Raw genomic sequence first — 18,260 nt, 5'->3', positions numbered from 1 at the left:
CGAGAAACACGATGGTGGTGACGGATCGGCAAACGGATGCCCGAGGTGGCCGAATCGCAACTTTGAAGTCGCGGGATGGCCGAACTTAAATCGACCAGTTGAGGTGTTTAATCGGCGAGTGAGCGCTAGATTCCCGCATGAGTTGATAGTTCGGAGGCCTCTGAATCCAACGATCCGGCGCGTGGCTATAAACGGTGATCGCCGGTGGACGTTCGGTGGTCGGGCAGACGCACGCACACGAGAGAGAGAGAGAGAGAGAGGGGCTCGGGTAAAAAAAGAAAGGCTGAAGCCTTTTCTTTTCTTTCTTTTTTTTTTTTAAAATTTATTTTTAAAATTACACTTGGACCCAAAATACTAAAATTCTTTTCAAATAAGCCCTTTAGCAAAACTTTCTTAATTTTATAAAAATCCCCAATTAAAATTATATGACATTTGGGTTCAATACTTGACTACTCAAGTTTCTCTCTCTTTAATCTCATTAAAAACATAAAATCATATTTTAAACACTATTTTTCCATTACTATTTCTTAAATTTGTAAACTTGTACATTTTATGTATTAAAACTCTGATTTATAATAAATAAATGTATTATGAAAATGTTGGATATTACAAACCCAGGGATCTAACGTAAAAAATGAGCTCGTATGTCTTCTTGTTCGCGTTGTTCCTTATGCTCATAGATTAACCGTTGATTTCACGTGAATGGTGATTCAGGGCGAGGAGATGACAGGTGGTAAGGGATGGCAAGCTCGGACCCCCACCAATTCTCTAAAGACTGCGACATCTAATAAGAAAGAAAAATGTGAGGGCCCATTATAAAAAAGAAAAGGAAGAGATTAAGATCTTGATAACTTGAGCTCATAAGCTCGAGATAACGAGATCACCTTAATCGAGCCTGAAGGCTTATGGCGAGATTAACTCAAATGCCAACACCGAAATGTTATAAAATTTGGGGCATCGAGGGTAAACCCATGCGAGAGTGGGGCGATTATTGTCAGTTTAAGAGTATCCCGATTTTCTAGGAAAAGAGTGGGTGGTTACCCAAAAATGAGATACTATTGGGATGCATGCATTAAAACCCTAATTCAAAACCCTATTTCTTAAGCTACACGAAACCCATATCCTAATACTCCATAACCTAAAAAGGTTCCTTTTTTTATCTGTTTTTACCAATTTTTTTTTTGCCTAAATCATGTTTTTGATCGGTACAAGTTTATACAATCAAAACTTACCTATTGGAAAGGGGTTTTCAAGAATCTGGTAGAAACCAGAAAAATATTCTTACATACAGAGGAAATGTAAACAAAAATTTTTACGAGATAAAGATCAGGAAACTTACACAAAGATGATCTTCGAAAAGTGGAAATAGTTGACTGAAGAAGGGGAATAAAAAATGATCCCACTAAGCCGAAAGTAGAAGGATTGTGTTGTTTCTTTGATTTGGAGAACATGCAAAGAAAAAACTCTAGTTCATGTTTTCTCTGGTTCGTATTTTCTGAAAGTTAAAATGCGAGTGGATGAATAAAGAAGAAGAAAGGGTATATATATATATATATATGCCAAAGGGAATAGTAAGGGTTGGATGAATCTGAGCCCTTAATTTGAGTTAAAAGAGGATCCAAAGGATCACGTTTGATTACGAAAACTGGCGGCAAAAAGGTAATAGGAAAGGATGTGTGCAGGTAGGAGGGTACTCAAATACTCTCGGCGAGCAATCCCCAGTGACGTGTGTCCACACTCGAGTGTGGTAGATAGGTACGTTTTCCGAAGTTGAAGTTCAAAAGTTTCATTCTCAGAGAATTCGAATCAGAACTTTTGAGGGGGCAAAATGTTACACCCAAATTTTAAGAATAAAATAAATAGCCTCGAAATGTTGGCTCGAAGTAGTTAGGCTCGAAATAGCTAAGCTCGGGTATACTGATGTTAACAACACACTTATACGAATTGTTAAATGGTTCCAGATCCGCTATCAGCACTTTAGTCTACTTACATATCTGTTAGTAGCACTCGAGCATGAGTCGCATTGTTTGAGCTTGAGTTGCAGGCTTGTAGGCATCGACCCTCTTCGAGGAATGAGTTTGAAAAAGTCATTGGATGAGGAGGGTATAACCGGAACGATGAGCTCGAAGCCTAGATTGGTCTCGAAAGCACGTTAGCATAACGATCGAGCTCAATGACGCATTTGGCACACAAAAATGCTGTTAGGAAATCCTTATTTTGTAGGGATTCGTTACTATCATTTATTAAATCCCAATTGTCAAGGGATATTATGCAATCAATGTATTTATTATATTTATTTCAAATTAGTATGATTGATTGTAGCTTCCTCGAATCAGAGGAAGATATTCTCATGACCAGACCTATACATAGTCTGGTCTGATTCATTTGAATTCACGCACAAATTGTATTGGAGAATACTCTGCCAAATTGCTTTCTGAAAAAGCTTTGAGAGAATAGTGAGAGTAATAATAATAACTCGTGGACTAGACATATTTTAACTGCCGAACCACGTAAAAAGCTTGTAAATCCTTTTATTTTTTTGGCATCATTGTTTAGCATTCTTCATATCTAAGTTGACAAAAAACGACCTCAATACATAATAATTTTTTTTTAAAACTTTTATTAATATTTTTTACTCATATTAAAATTTTGTTCCAATTCATTTCATTCATATTTCTCTATTTCTATTACTCCCTAAACGAGTACTATGAGAATTTAAATGCTATAAAACTCTATCTAGGACTAGGGTGATACATGATTCAAATGTGAACAATAGATAGAAATATTGGGAGCAAATGATGTTTACATTCTTATTTAATTAATTATTTTTGTATGGGATGGAACATACACCGTTGATTATAAAAAAGACTACTGAGACAAAGGTAGCGGCGGATAAACTTTTGTCAAAGATATTTCGCGAGAACGCCACGTGTCGACGGTGTAATGATCGGAGGACCCAGCAAAAGTCTTCCTCAGACTGCTCAGCTCAACTCACTCAACTCATCTCAAAGATCAAGTCATCCCCCGAAAAGTATACAAAACAAAGCCCAAACCCCTATAGACTTGACTTGACCAATCGACACACCCTCTCCTCCTACCTAGGGTTTTCACTATCCCTAAATCTCTTCTCAATTTTGAGAAGTAATTTCGGCAACGTCGATTCTGTCCCCCAATTCATCGCAAGTAGTCATGGAGGTAATCTCGATTTTCTGCTTTTTTTCTTATAAAAATGCTTGAAAACCCTATGAAATATTAGTTCTCATATATTATATATTTAATATTGCTGGTATTTATATGTAAATTTTTGTTGCTTATTGGCAATTTGAACTCTTTTTCTTGTATGAGTTTGTTTTCCCAATTTTATTGTAACATTGAGAACTGAATTTTGTTTATGGAAATAGTCAATGCCAATGTGATTTATAAAATTCTTTTCCTAAGTCTGCCTTTTGCTGTTAATTTTAATGTTTAACCGGACATATTGATAAGAGATCAGAGAACAAAATTTAATTTTGTTGTATGCTATCATATGATACAGGTTCCGGGGATGGAGGAGAATGTGAAGTCTGAGGCTCATTTGACTTCAGCAGCAGCTTTTGTGGAGGGTGGAATCCAAGAGGCTTGCGATGATGCTTGCAGTATATGCCTTGAAGATTTCTGCGACAGTGACCCCTCTACTGTATGTAACTATATTTGTATATTGAAACCTTTGTGGCTTGGTATAGGATTTCTCTTTTAATTGTTCATTGTCTACATGCAGGTTACTGGCTGCAAGCACGAGTTTCATCTCCAATGCATTCTTGAATGGTAGTTTTCTGTTACTTCAGTTATAGATGCTTTCATTTATTTGGTTTTAAAATATTTTTGTTATGGTGTAAAAATATTTTACTGTATTTGGATGAGATACAAGTGTATCCACTTATATCTATATGTATTAGTTCTAAAAACCGCTATATTATTCTAAGGAATCCTAACTATTTGGAGATATCTTTGGGTGGAGTTATGGTTCCTTTTCCTTAGTGTGCTTCTATCTCTAAACAAGTAGGAAAGTTGGTCAGCTAGAGCTCTGACTGTACACACCATTGCAGAAGTGTACTTTAGTGATCATTTTGGAAACCATAGAATCTCCAATGCAAGATGTAAATTTTGTGCCAAATTTAACACAAAAATGAGTTAATGCTATATTTGGCCCAATATTTGCAATTGTGCTCCAATGCATAAGATGGAAATTAATACAAAAAAGTCAATAATTCATTTAATATTTATTGAGAATATACAAAAATTAATTTTTTTTTGTTTTTTATTATCTAAATTATGTACTCCAAGAAATTTGTCATTAAAATAAATAAAAAATGATATATGGTTGGTCATTAATTGTCAAATACTAAATTATAGTAATTAGTGACAACATGATAAATAAAATAACATTTATTGATGTGCCAAATTTGGCTCATGTTATATTTTGCGCCAAATTTGGCTTATGTTATATTTTGCGCCAAATTTGGCACAACTTTTAGCATGTGCCAAATTTGGCACACTTTATGGAACACTATTGGAGTTATACTTTTTGTAAGATGTGCTAAATATAACATTGTAGCGATATTTTGACACTCCATTAGAGATGCTCTCATAACACCTGGTTGCTATGTTATTTTAACTCCAAATTCAGCCACAATCATCATTGTAGCAAAGTAATCCAAAATGGGTTGTGTAAAATTTGAATGAGGAATGTAATGTTAGATTTTAGGAGAAAGTTTTTAGAAAGTTGGAGAAGAAAATGTTACATAGTATAAAGTGGGAGTTTGGTAAGACACATGAGGTTACATGTCAAAACCACCAATTGGTGATGAGTGAAGTAATCCATGGTTTTATATGTGGTTTGATTCCCTCGCATCTATTTGATATGGGGCACTCTAATATGCCTTTCAAGATGGTGGCTTGTTTCGAGGACCAATCTTGAATTAGATCTATAGCGGCTCTTTAAGGCTCAGTTTTGTTTTGGACTGGGCACTCATTGGAACTATAGACTATCTAAGATTTGATAAATGGATGGAATGTTATTGTGTAGGAGAAGGTTTTTAGAGAGTTGGAGAAGGAAATGTTATATAGTATAGAGTGGGGGTTTGGTAAGATACATGGGGATCTATCTCAAAATAATGAGTAGAGTAACCCATGGTCTTATTTGTGGGTTGATATCCTCACATTAGATGTGGAACACTCTAATAGGGTGTATATATAATAGACTTTGGAATGGTAGCCAAAAGTTTATTACAAGTGTTCTTTTGTGGTGATGATTTTTTTTGGTTATTTGCGTGGGAAAGATTGTGAACTCAGTTCAGGTCAAAATTTTATTTTTGTTGGGGGTCAGGGATGTCATTGTAAATACTAAATAGTGAAAGGTTTTCTGAGCTCTGTTATGCATGCCTATGGTTTTTACATTTAGCTTCTGGATACTTTAGGATTAAGTTTACTAGTCCACTGTATCTTTTTTCTCCATGGGAGGTGAGAGCTGTGTGTGCCTGTGCGTGTTGAGATTGTCTATGTTATGAAAAACTTGTGCAAGTCCAGTTCATAATAATGAAGGGGCCTATTAGTCTATGACTTTAATTTTTACATAGAAATTAAATGAAAACATGCAAGTCCATTTCATAATACTGCAGGGGCCTATGAGGCTATGACTTTGATTTTTACATAGAAATCAAATAAAAACATGTGCAAGTCCAGTTCATAATACTGCAGTGGACTATGAGTCTACGACTAATTTTTACATAGAAATCATATCGAAAACTTGTGCAAGTCATTTGCTGTTTCATAATACTGAGTTTCAAATATTGATATTTTTTAGGTGCCAAAGAAGCTCGCAATGCCCTATGTGCTGGCAACCCATCAGCCTGAAGGATGCCACCAGGTTTCTTGTTTTGCATGCTTGTTGCTTTTTATTGATTTGTTTATTTATTTTTGTGGGCAAAAACGTCATTTAACATAGTTTTAATTTTTTCAATAAATTAATGCGTCCTTTACATTTGCAGCCAGGAGTTACTTGAGGCTGTTGAGCGGGAGAGGAGTTTAAGGTTTAACCCATCGAGAAATGCTACAATATTTCATCATCCTACTCTTGGAGATTTTGAGTTGCAACATGTTTGTAAACTGACTATTAATTTTCGCTCAATAAGTTGCATGTAAGCAGATTCTATTCAATTAGGATTGTACTAAGAGTCTATTTTATGTCCCTCATTTCAGTTATCAGTGGGTGCTAGTGATTCTGAGCTAGAAGAGAGAATAATTCAGCACTTAGCTGCTGCTGCTGCAATGGGGCGAGCTCGGCACATTGCTAGAAGGGAAGGCCATAGAAATAGGTCATCAGCTCAGGGTCGTCCTCAGTTTCTTGTATTTTCAACTCATCCTAATGATAATGCAGCATCTACTGCTCCTGCTTCTTCCTCCCCAGGTCAGAGGGGGGAGGGTGAGCCAGTTCCTGGAATCAACGTAGATTTCCCCTCTGCAAATCCAGGAGAGGAATCATCACAACCGATTACTTCACATCTTTATACCCAAGCTGAACCTGTATCTGCTTCAGCTTCATCTTCAGCTTCAGCTTCTGGATCAAGTGCCACTTCCCAACCAGGGTTCGCTTTAAATAACAGGTACATGCATCATGATCAGCTTAATGCCCGTGGTATTTTATTGTCTTTATCAGTGCAAAAATGCTTTCAATTTTAATAAAATGTTTATATTTCTTTGTTAACAATCATGTTGAATCATTTTGTATTAGTATGTCACCAAGTCAGTCATCTCCAAATAGTCAGGATAGAGCTGGACCATCAGATTTCCAATCATTTTCCGAATCTCTGAAGTCTCGATTCAATGCAGTGTCAATGAGGTATAAATTATGAAGAACATTTCTCTCTGAAAGGAAAAACTGTATTTTTCAATCTTTTGAATTCATGCTTTATTTTACTCTCTCTCAGATATAAAGAGTCAATTTCAAAAAGCACAAAGGGTTGGAAAGATAAATTATTCTCACGCAACACTTCCATGGCAGACCTTGGTTCTGAAGTTAAGAGGGAGGTCAATGCAGGTATTGCAACTGTATCTCGCATGATGGAGCGTCTGGAAACGAGAGAGAATAGTAGAACTGGTGATGCACCAGTATCAAATAATGTAGATAGTTCAGTTCCAGAATCAAACCACCAGCGAGCCTCAGATACTGGTGGTGACAATTCCTTGAGTGACACTACTGTCAAGGCATCATGCGCTGGAGGTTCTAGCTCAAACTAAGCACTATTTTTCAATCAAATCAGCTCAGAGCATTTCTTGGTCAAGGGTAAGTTTGAAACTTTGGATTGATTATTTTCTAACATTTGTATCTATAATATTCTAGATGGTGCTATTTGTGCTTTCAATGTGCTTTTTCATTTTTCTTTTTCCCTTTCCTAATTTTAACTCTTCTAATGTAATGTTTATGAACTAAACTATTTTGACTTAGGCAATAACACAATTTTCCTTTATATTTAATTGGAGCTGTTTGTTTTGGACAGTTTTCTTTACACCTCTGCTCAGTATGATATATATGAGAACTTGGGCTTTCATTGTTAAGTGCTATTGTTTTTATTTGTTTTAGTTCTTTGTTATGTATATATTATTGTTATTTGTCTATATGACGTTCCCCTCTGCCATAGTTTTCACTAATGAATATATGGCTTTACATGCCTGAGAATATTGCCATAGTTAAGCTTATATATTAATTTTTAAGTAAACTTTTGCAAATAAGTATGTTATGTTCACATAATGTGAGTTTGCTGCTCATTTTTTCTCTAGTGAGACTTATTAGGAGTCTTCTCATGTTGCCTCTTCCACATTTAATGCTATGGATTTGAGAAGAAAGGCAAATAAAGAAGTCGAAATGTAATTATGATACACTACTGACTGACATATAGAGTTTCTTCTTGTTCCCTGTCTTGTTCCAACTCTTGTCTTGACATATTATGTGCACAACAGGTGAGTTTAGTTTTAGGCAATGAGTTTCTCACATCACTTGTTGCAATTTTATCATTCCAAGACTTGTTAGGCTCTATTGTCCTTCACCTTTCCTCTTGAAGTGTGTGTGTTTGTGTGTGCTTGTTATTATATTTGGGCATCTCTTCACTCTTAGCCTCATGAACTTTGCTTTCTTTGTTCATGTAAAATTGTAAATCTTATACTTAAGTGATGTGCATTTTTTTGAATCTTTTTTTTTGTGGGGGGGGGGGGGGGGGGGGGGGCTAAGGAACCAAAGTGTCTAACCATTTTTTAAGTGTGAGATTGGAAATTGTATATCTTATTCCAGGTTTAATCTCTTTTCCTGATCACTTGAGCATCAGTCGAGTTTGGATTCTCTAACTTGCCTGATCAAAATCTTGGTAGCTGTTTTGCAACATATAATTTGTCCAAAAATGAAGTACTCCAACAAGTGCGGATGATTGGACAAAGCGAGTTGACCTGTTTTTATTCTTGTAATTTTTATGAAAAATGAGCAGAAGTCCAAGAAAAATAAACATTTATTTCAAAGAGGAGATAAGTAGATATTTTATGCTTTTCTATTTAATAATATAAATTATTATTATCTTAAAATTTAAATATAAAAAAACATATCTAAAATTTGAAGGAAAAAAAGTTTTCTTTTAATGGTCGGGTTGGAACTGATATTTAACATGCTCATTATTTTAATGGTTGTTTTATAAATAACTCAGTTTATTTGGATTGGTATTTTGTCCTGTTGTTAGGGTTGTTAATTAGGCAGGTTGGTAAATTTTGAGTGACCCCATTCTAACAATATTCTTTTCTAGTTTTACTGTCTTTACAATTACACGAGTGTTCCTAACTTGGGTTAAAAGGACTTGGCCACTACTGGAGTTTGGGTCGTATTATTCTAGCATATCTTTTGAGTTGGCTAGGCCGTTTTTTTTTTCTACTCCACGCAACAAAAACATTAACCTTGTAGAGTTAGGTTCTTTGCTTGGTAGGATGGCCAATGTAGTTTAATTATTTCTGTAATTGCTCTTTTGTTAGAAATGATGGCTTTTGCTGCTTCTGTCATTCATGCTTTTCTCTGTTCTCCATGATCAACTTTTATGGATGATTCCCACAGTATGGCATAATATTTAGAAAGTGACTATTGAATTCTGCTTGGTTTAACTATATTTTTTTATGCAATTATTCTTGTACTCAATTACAAGGTACTTGGTCTAACTTATTTTTATACTCCATACTTGAAATGCTTCTTTTAGGCATCTTTAGGAAATGACTCACTTTAATCGGATTTTTTGAATTTGAGACTAATTGCTATCTTTTGCTGGTAGGATTTCATAGCTGGTGGAATTAGTGATCACATTGGAAATTTGATGTCTGTTTTAGGTGAGATGTTGCGGATATAATGCTATGCCATGCTCTTGGCGCCAGTGGATATACCTTTTCTTACATTTTGAGAGATTTTGATCTTGATATGAATAAAAGACGTAGTGGAAATGGAATAGAAAGCTCATCACTCCAAACCAGAAAAGCAGTTTGTAAATCAGTTTGTACTAAAGAAGTCATTTATGAATATAACTTTCGAGTCTTGCAGGCTAATGCATTCGTTTTATAAGGATGGTTTACATTGTCTTTTAACTTTGAATCTTGCTTGCATATATTCCTGTATAAGAATTCCTTATATATGTGACGTTAAAGAGAAATATAATCGACAGTATTAGCACTTTGGTCTTGCTACTCTAATTCTTAAATCCTATTGTTCCTTGCATTCCGTGCATGTAAGCTATTGCCTAACTCTAGCAACAAATGTATGGTTTATATATCTTTTATGACAATTCTTGAATTTGAATATAGAATTGCTTAAATTCAAATAGATAAATAACTAAACTAAACTAATCTTATCTTTTTTTTTTCTTTCAATAAAAATTATTATAAGGAAATTAAAATAAATAAAATTCAACAATTTTGTTAAGCACTCCACAGAAAAATAATTGAAGCCCTATACCGAAATATTCCTCACTTCTAGTCATTTGTCAAGCATATTGGGGAAGACACACTTCTCATTGTCTATTGTTGAAATTGAAGTGTTTTTTAAGCAGTTGATTAAACGTGTATTTTATTAATCAATTTTTCAGATATTGAGACAGTAAGAGTTCTAATTAAAAAATAATGAAAAAAGTCACGTTACCTCTACCCTTTATGTTAAAAATGAAAAATATAATAAATAAATATATAATAACTCTAATAAAGTAACTATTGTTTCAACTTTATATAATTCAGCAACACCAAATATAATAATATCAAATATAATTTTGAAACTCAAATTAAAAAAATATATCATTTCTGCGAAATATAAAAAAGTAATTTTTTTATATTAATTACTTAATATCATGTATGTAATAATGAATATTAGGACTATACTAATATTTTACTTGTATATATGTAAAGTCGTTATATCCCTCTAGTTCATTTTATTTCATTGTATGATTTCTTCGGTCTTCAATATATTTGGAGTCTATATAATTATGGTGCCGACAATTATATATTATATTATCATTTTTAAAACTGTAATTGTATTTTTTAAATTTATTAATATCTATTTAGTATATTATTGCTAAAAATAAAAAATAAAATATTTTGCTGCAAATTGTATATTCTTTTCAGTTTTAATTATATTTCCTTATCTCAAAAAAAGCAACTCTGGCTGTTATCAATTTACCATAAGCTTCATATATATTGTATTCTCAAAAAGTGAGTCTTTCAAGAGTAAGAGACAAACCAAATGAACTTTTTCATATAGTGCATTCACTACTTTGTGCCCATATATGCAATACATGCATTGTTTGGAAAGCTAAAGCCTAGCCTAGTGCATCTCCTTTCTTTTGGCTTGTTAGTTTTTTTATGGACAATGAATTAGGTCTAACTTAGTTTTCTCAACTTTCCATAAATAAAAAAGTTTTTGTAACTACGTGTCCCTTTGCTCTTAAATAGTATATATAAATTTATTTTTTCCCAATAAAATTAGGATATTTTATTAAAAAATGATAATAAAAAAAGTTTAACAGATATTGTAAGAGTGTTCTTGTGTAATATTTTAAGGGAAATTTTTTTTGAAGAAATTACTACGTACAAAAGTAAGTGAAAATATATTATTTAAAAAAAAATTAGTTACATCCCTTAAATAAACATATAGATTATAGAGGTTCAATCTTGACTAGCTATAATTTCAGAGGATTATTGTTGTATGCCATTCTATTGTCATCCTCTTATTCCTATTTCTCAGAAATAAAAATGTGATAATATTGCTACCGACATTTTTATGTATCATAAAGGAATATTTTTATATCTTTTAGATTCTCAATTTGACCTGTATATAATAATATATTATATATGTAATAATCCGTACTTTTTATTTTTATTTTTTATGATTATGAAATGACCACGTCCACAACATTAGTAATTTCCAGGACAGTGAAATATTTAAACTAAAAAGTTAAAACTATTATTGGCCACAAAATTGAAAGTAATTACAGCAAAAATGATGAATAATTTCATTACACTTTTTGAACTCTCCACAACCCTAACTTATATAACGTAGACAGCTTTCATTGCATACTCTTCTCTCTATAGGTTGCTGCCTATTATTGTATATTGAAGAAAGAAATGTGCCCTCTATGTGCTTTCTGCGTTCGAATTCAGAGTAGACATTACTAGGGTCCTCTAGTAAGTTGTCTTGTGTAACTTGCACCTCAACTTGCCCTATCCGTATCTTTTTCAGAAATATGGGGAGTCAATCCGTACGTAGTTTGACGAAGAACTACAAATATCAATGGAGGAGATGGAAATGGAACTAGTCCCTTACAATACATATGTTCATAGTATAAGAATGTATAATGGAATGTATTTTAGACAGTAAGATGTGTGAAAGTGTTTTAACAATAGGTGTGAATAGTAATTATAGGAAGTATAAGCATAGGGGTACACTACAACAAAAAAAGGTCTTTAGGGGCGACATGATGTCATTAGCGGCAACATGTCGCTGCTGATATGTTGCCGCTAATATTTTGACACCAATGTCGATTATTAGCGGTGACAAAACCATCGTCCCTAATAATTAATATTAGCGGCGATAATTTCGCTCCTAATAAATTGAATGTCGCATTTAATAATCGTAATTTCCAGATCATATTTCGCTCCTGATAATAAAAAGTCGCTCCTAATAATATAATATTAGCGGTGACTTACATAATCTTAGGGGCGACAAATGTCGCCCATAATATTTTTATATAATTAAATATGCATAAAAATAATAATACTAAAATTAAATATGCATAAAATTAATAATTTATTCAAAAAAACAATCCAATAATACTATATTATCCAAATTAAATAACCATACAATAATTTATTAATTAAAAGTTATTGCTTAATACGATAATATATAAAACATCTCAACCCTCGGCGTCCTCCGTATTGTCTCCTTCTTCTGGTGCCTGTGATTTGTGCGGAGGCATCGCCCATTGATACTGTGGAGGTAACGATGATCCTCCAGGTCCATACATGTATGGATATGGATAGGGCGGAGGTTGAGACAACGACCCACTCATATGAGGAGACGGGGGTTGGGACGAAGGTCCGCTCATATGAGAATGATAAGCTTGAGGGTATGGAGGCATCGACCATTGATACATATATGGTTGGGCCGAAGGTTGAGATTGCAAAGTTGGTGCAGGTGTGTCGGGATAGCCTGGTTAATGCTAAGAAGCTGAAGCTTGAGACGTGTGTTGTGTCTGAGTTTCAGAAGACGAGCCTAATACTTCTCAAAAAACCGTTGATGTTATGCATCTCCACGTTTGTTGCCAGATGTTTTTTTAGATGGAAGCTGCTGATACACGTACTGAAGTTGTTCATTCATGACCTTCACAATGTCAACCAATTCACGTATTTCCTCAGTCGACTGTTAAGGTGGTGCCTGAGATTGAGTGCTTTGAGAGGGTCAGGTTAACGCTTTTCCCTTTAATTTGCGGCCAACTCCTCACTGGTGGCCTCACCTTTCACCAAGAACCTTACTTAGTATCTTCATTTGATCGACCGATGAAGAATCATCGGTACCAGATTCAACTGTTTGCTGAGTCTCAGCTTCAAGAGTTGACTACAACTTAACCTATTTTTGTTTAAAATTATAATACAAAATAAAAATATAATTATTTGAATTGATAATAAAGTTAAGCTTACATAATCTCGTTCAACATCCTCGTTGACAAAATTCTTGTTCTTTTTTGTCCAATGATACTCCTTCCATTACTCAATTAGGTCCAGGTTCAACTAATAAAGAAAATGAGAATGCTAGAGAACTTATAAATTCATACAACTTAATTAAGTTATATTTTCACTTACTTTTTCATGACAAGTGGTTGCTAATGATTTCGTGCCTTGTGTTGTAGAGTACTTCATTTGGTCTCAATTTATTTTGTTCTTCACGGAGTGTGCACTAAACTCTGGACTCCTGAAAAACTCACAAATTTGTTTCCATTCATTGGCATTGACATCTTTGGGTGGATTCTTTAGGACCTCGTCCCAATCATCTGGTCCTTTGTAGAACTTTTTGAAGTGGGTGTGCCGTTTAGTTTTCCTATCTTGGTATCTCTCAGCCATCTCAGCATCGATACTGTTAATGAGGGTGGTATAATCTGGCCGTCCATCTATTTGATAAATGTGCTAAAATCAAGAGAAAACATGTTAATTGTACTGGAACTATAATACAATTATTATTAAAGTAAATTCTAAATTTTTTACCTTCACTTTACTAATGACATTGTCCTTATACCGTTTTGGGACACTAGTCCAATCCTTGTAATATCTTGGAACTGCTAATGTGACTTGGGCACCCAAAAGACGGACAAACGTAGCATGTTCCATTCCCACCACCTTGTACATGATAGGGTCAACCACTATGGGGAGTGGATGTCCAGCTTCTCGCCTTATGTCGTCTAAATTTTTCCAAGCAGCAAGCCCACGACCTTTTTTCTTTGGTGGAGCTACTGTATTGTTTTAAATAAGCGCATCATATAATTTAGTATGTTGTATAATAATGTCTAATTAGAAATAAATAAAGAATAAATTTTAAAATACCTGACTCGCAACTGGATGAGATCGTAGTAGGATTCGGTGGATCTTGACCACCACCATCTTCACCATGGTATGAAGCTACATCTGCTGACATCTTTAAACTAAATATGACCAAATTTTTTTGTTAGTGTTGACCGCGTTTTTGGCCAACGACGTGAGAACGTCAAAAACGATAAAGCCTTCAAGAGAAATAAAACGACACAGACGGTTTTTGAACAGAAAGTAAATAACACAACAATTTTTATAGTGGTTCAGCCCCAATATGTTGGTAATAGCCTAATCCACTTAGAGTTGTGATTATAGATCTGTACTCAAGATCAGATGAACTGAGCCAACTGAGTTTCTTCAGTACAGATTACAAAAATACAAGAATTCTTTCAGATAAAGCACTTTCTCTCTCTAGAAAACTCAGACCCAAAATTTCTTCAAAGCCCAAAAAGAAGGAGAAGACCTTTCTGATCTCATGAGCCATATATTTATAGGCTTAGGATCATACATCTAATATCCCCTAGAATCGGGATATTTTATTATATTTATTCCATTTAAATTACAAAAAACATTCAAAATGTAACAAAACCCTCAAATTGTGGGAAAAATGAGATATTCCCGCGTGTGCCAAGACCAGTTCTTGTTGAGCCGTTTCTGGGAATCTTGACTTAGTCCTCCTCTATCTGGTCGACCCATATGCAAGTGCTGGTCGAACACACCTATACTGGATAGTCACGCACTTAGCTGGTAGGATATATACTTGCTGGTCGGACATGTGCATGCTGGTAGGACATGCATTTGCTGGTCGGACATGTGCATGCTGGTAGGACATGTGCATGCTGATAGGACATGCACTCCTCTCCTCTAACATGGCACTCTCCTCTAGCATGCCATGTCTCTCGTCTAACATGGCACTCTCCTCTAGCATGCCATTTCTGGGCAGTAATGTTGTGACTGGTCGGACAAGGTCATGCCTGGTTGGTCATGACACTTCTCAAGCCAGTCAAAATTTTTATCACAACTCTCAGGAGTCAATGTATTTATTGACTATTAATGTGTCTCTTACTGACCATGCACTGCCACTTGTCACCTCTATTGCCACGTCATCGATCTCCAATTTTTGGGGATAACAGTTAGAATGAATATCAAATATATATTATTTATGAATATATAGTTGTAATGACCACATAATTATTATTTAACATTTCTGATTACAAATCCACAACATAACTGTTATCCAAAAAACTGGCATTGATGATGTGGCAAGTGATCCCTGGACATGTGGCTGACACCTGGAGGAACTCTGCTAGTGTATCGACCAGAGGATACGTTATAGGCAGTAGGCGGCCCAGTCTTTCCTGCGATCAGTCTGGTCGATGGTTCCGCATACAGCCTCATGTTCCAATAAAGATCTTTGTAAATCCTGAAATGAACTCACACAATCTCTTGGATATCCGATTATTCAGGAGAGAATATCTGTAACAATCTCGTGTAAACCCCCTTGAGCCTATAAATAGAGAAAGATAGCTCAAGGAAGGGATTTTTGGCTTTCGAATTATTTGATACTAGAGTAATTCTATTTGAAACATTGTATTGTTCTTCAGAGGTTGGTGAAACTCATTGAACCCTAGTTCTTTGATCACACCTTTGATTCTTATATCAATAACAATCTAAGTGGACGTAGGTCATTACCAGATCCTGGGGCCGAACCACTATAAAATATTGTGTTCTTACTATTTTTGTCATTCGATTCTTTTCAACGCATTCATTCACATCAAGCATATTCTGACTCCGTGTCAGTTGACCAAAATCTGGGTCAACATTCTGGTGCTTTCGTTGAGAGCTTGATTTATCATTGTTGAGAAACCAATGGCGAAAACTGCAAGGAAAGCTGGACAGGCGGCCGCCGCTGCACCATCAAACCCACCTCCTCCTCCTCCTGCAAGCGTGGCTGAGGATGAGCCACATTTGGACTTTGAGGAGGAAGAAATGGATGACGCAACGCTGAAGAGTACCCTGGGGGCGTTGCAGGAAGAACTGGCTAATCTGAGGGCCAGCCAAGAGACTGCTGCCGAAGTTATGACGCGCCAGCAGCAGGAGATTGAACGGCAGCGCGCGGAATTAAGCGAAAGGCAGGCGGAGATGGACCGCTGCCAGAGCGAAGCCATGGCAGCCCTCGAGGCAGCCTTACAGTTGGCAAGGAATCAGGCTGCACCTGCCTCGCAGCCTGAACACCCAACAAATGGGCCACCCCAAAGAGGTCCTAATCCTAGCCCACCAATCCAGCCCTCGAGTCCGCAAAGACCCAAGTAGCCTCAAGTGCCCCATGACGATGTCCCGCTGGACCCTGAGGCACAACCCCCATCCCAGGCTGGTCGCGACAATCCCCCGCAACAGAGGCAAAATAGGACCGAGCATCAGCCTTGCAGTCCTAGACGCCATAGGGGTAACGAGCCAAACCTACCGAACAGAGGTCAGAATCCTCCTGGTAATAGGAGGAACTCAGAGTTAGGCTCTGCGGTCAGGGGTCCCCCACGGCATGATAATGCACGGGGACACAACGACCAGCGCAGGCCACCCTCTAACACTCGAGACGTTTCAGCCAGGGATGGAAATCGAGGGAACAGTCGATCCCACCATAGCCAATCGAGGTTCAGAGATGGCCATGGTTATAATGAGGCCGACTCAGGCAAGGGAAATGCTGGTCGGAGGAATGAAGAAAAGGGTAGAGACGGGAGCCAGGTACCTCAAGATGACCAACCCAATAGATGGGATGCTGGGGGGCAGCCCAGGCAAAATAATGTCTTCAACCGGCTCAAGGGTAGCGAGCAGCGGAGAAGAGACGAGGATTTGCGAGACGTACTCAACGATCACCGTGAGCGACATGGCGAGAACGTCCCCCCAGCAACAGAGGCTGCAGCGATTCCTGCCGCTGTACAGGCCCAGATAGATGCCCTCAACCAGGCAGTGCAACAGCTGGTCGGGGGAAGGACATCTTATATCGACCACGATAGGAGGAAAGGCACTCCTTTCGTACAAAGGATAGCTAATGCAGAAACTCCAAGCAAATTCAAAATGCCTACACTTCCAAACTTTGACGGGTACGGAGACCCAGTATCTCATGTCAATAAGTTTGTAATACAAATGGACATTCAGAAAGTGTCCGAAGACGCTCGGTGTAGGATCTTCCCTGCAGCACTTTCTGAGGCCGCACAGGAGTGGTTTTTTAAGTTCCCTCCTGCAAGCATAGTTTCCTGGGAAATGTTCGTAAGGGAGTTTTACGGACAGTTCTATGCAGGTCGTGTGCATCCGACCGAAGCAAACCAGCTGGTTGAAATTCGCTAGCAGGATGGAGAATCAGTGAAGGACTACATCCAGCGCTTTATGCGAGCAGCAGCTGGAGCAAAAATGGTGGGGGACGAAGGCAAAATGATGGCCATAACCGCAGGGGTTAGGCGTCGCTCCCCCCTCTGGAAAAGCCTCCGAAAGGAAGGAGTTAGAACTACCCAGGAATTCTTGGATCGGGCTGATCGTTACATCAAGCTCGAAGATGCCATTGCCGACGATGGAAAGCCTTCTGGAAAGGATAAGAAAGCAGCCGAGCCCGCCAAAGCCGCCAATGGGTCCAAATCTAACGGCAAAGGCAACGGGAACGGCAGCGGCAATGGCAAGAATGGTGGAAAACGGCCGTATAACGAGCCTTCCACCTCCGACAATAAACGAGCGAAGGGTAATCGTTATGAACCTCGGTTCACTAACTACATTGCCCTCGTTGAGTCTCGGGGAGAGGTTTATCAGGCCACAAGTTCTAGTGTGCCTTATAAAAAACCTGGCCCCATTCGAAAGGATATTTCGAAGAGGGACACTACCAAGTTCTGTCGTTACCATAACGACTACGAACATGACACCAACGAATGCAACCAGCTGAAAGACGAAATCGAGTTCCTTATTAGACAAGGACACTTGAGAAGATACGTACGGGCCTCGGGAAATTCCCAACGAGAAGCTCCGGGTAGCAACGAGCAGGCGCCCACGCGCCAACGTTCGCCACCCTTGCAGCCTACCCCTGTGACTGGCACATTCTTAACCATCTGTGGAGGCCCACACCTCGCAGGAAATAGCGGAAAGGCCAGGGAACG

The 18,260-nt window shown here is 37.1% G+C and overlaps 1 protein-coding gene across 4 annotated transcripts; it reads left to right on the top strand.

Annotated features, from left to right (window-relative positions):
* Nucleotides 1-2,892: 2,892 nt before the first annotated feature.
* LOC133788880 (E3 ubiquitin-protein ligase RHF2A) lies at nt 2,893-9,755 on the top strand. 4 transcript variants are annotated; one of them, XM_062226516.1, is made up of 9 exons: nt 2,893-3,195; nt 3,536-3,676; nt 3,758-3,804; nt 5,843-5,905; nt 6,027-6,135; nt 6,238-6,641; nt 6,770-6,877; nt 6,966-7,321; nt 9,336-9,755. In XM_062226516.1, exons 1-8 carry the CDS (start codon nt 3,190-3,192, stop codon nt 7,273-7,275), a joined length of 1,188 nt encoding a protein of 395 aa, XP_062082500.1. In that variant the 5' UTR covers nt 2,893-3,189; the 3' UTR covers nt 7,276-7,321; nt 9,336-9,755. The 4 variants fall into 4 exon arrangements, with proteins under 4 accessions (XP_062082500.1, XP_062082499.1, XP_062082498.1 ...); XM_062226515.1 differs by lacking the exon at nt 2,893-3,195 and having other exon boundaries at nt 3,527-3,676; nt 9,391-9,755; XM_062226514.1 differs by lacking the exon at nt 2,893-3,195 and having other exon boundaries at nt 3,527-3,676; nt 9,346-9,755.
* Nucleotides 9,756-18,260: the final 8,505 nt, after the last annotated feature.

This window comes from Humulus lupulus, chromosome 7, assembly GCF_963169125.1.
Source record: "Humulus lupulus chromosome 7, drHumLupu1.1, whole genome shotgun sequence".
In the NCBI taxonomy this organism is placed as follows: domain Eukaryota; kingdom Viridiplantae; phylum Streptophyta; class Magnoliopsida; order Rosales; family Cannabaceae; genus Humulus; species Humulus lupulus.
This window is presented reverse-complemented; position numbering and strand designations above follow the sequence as displayed.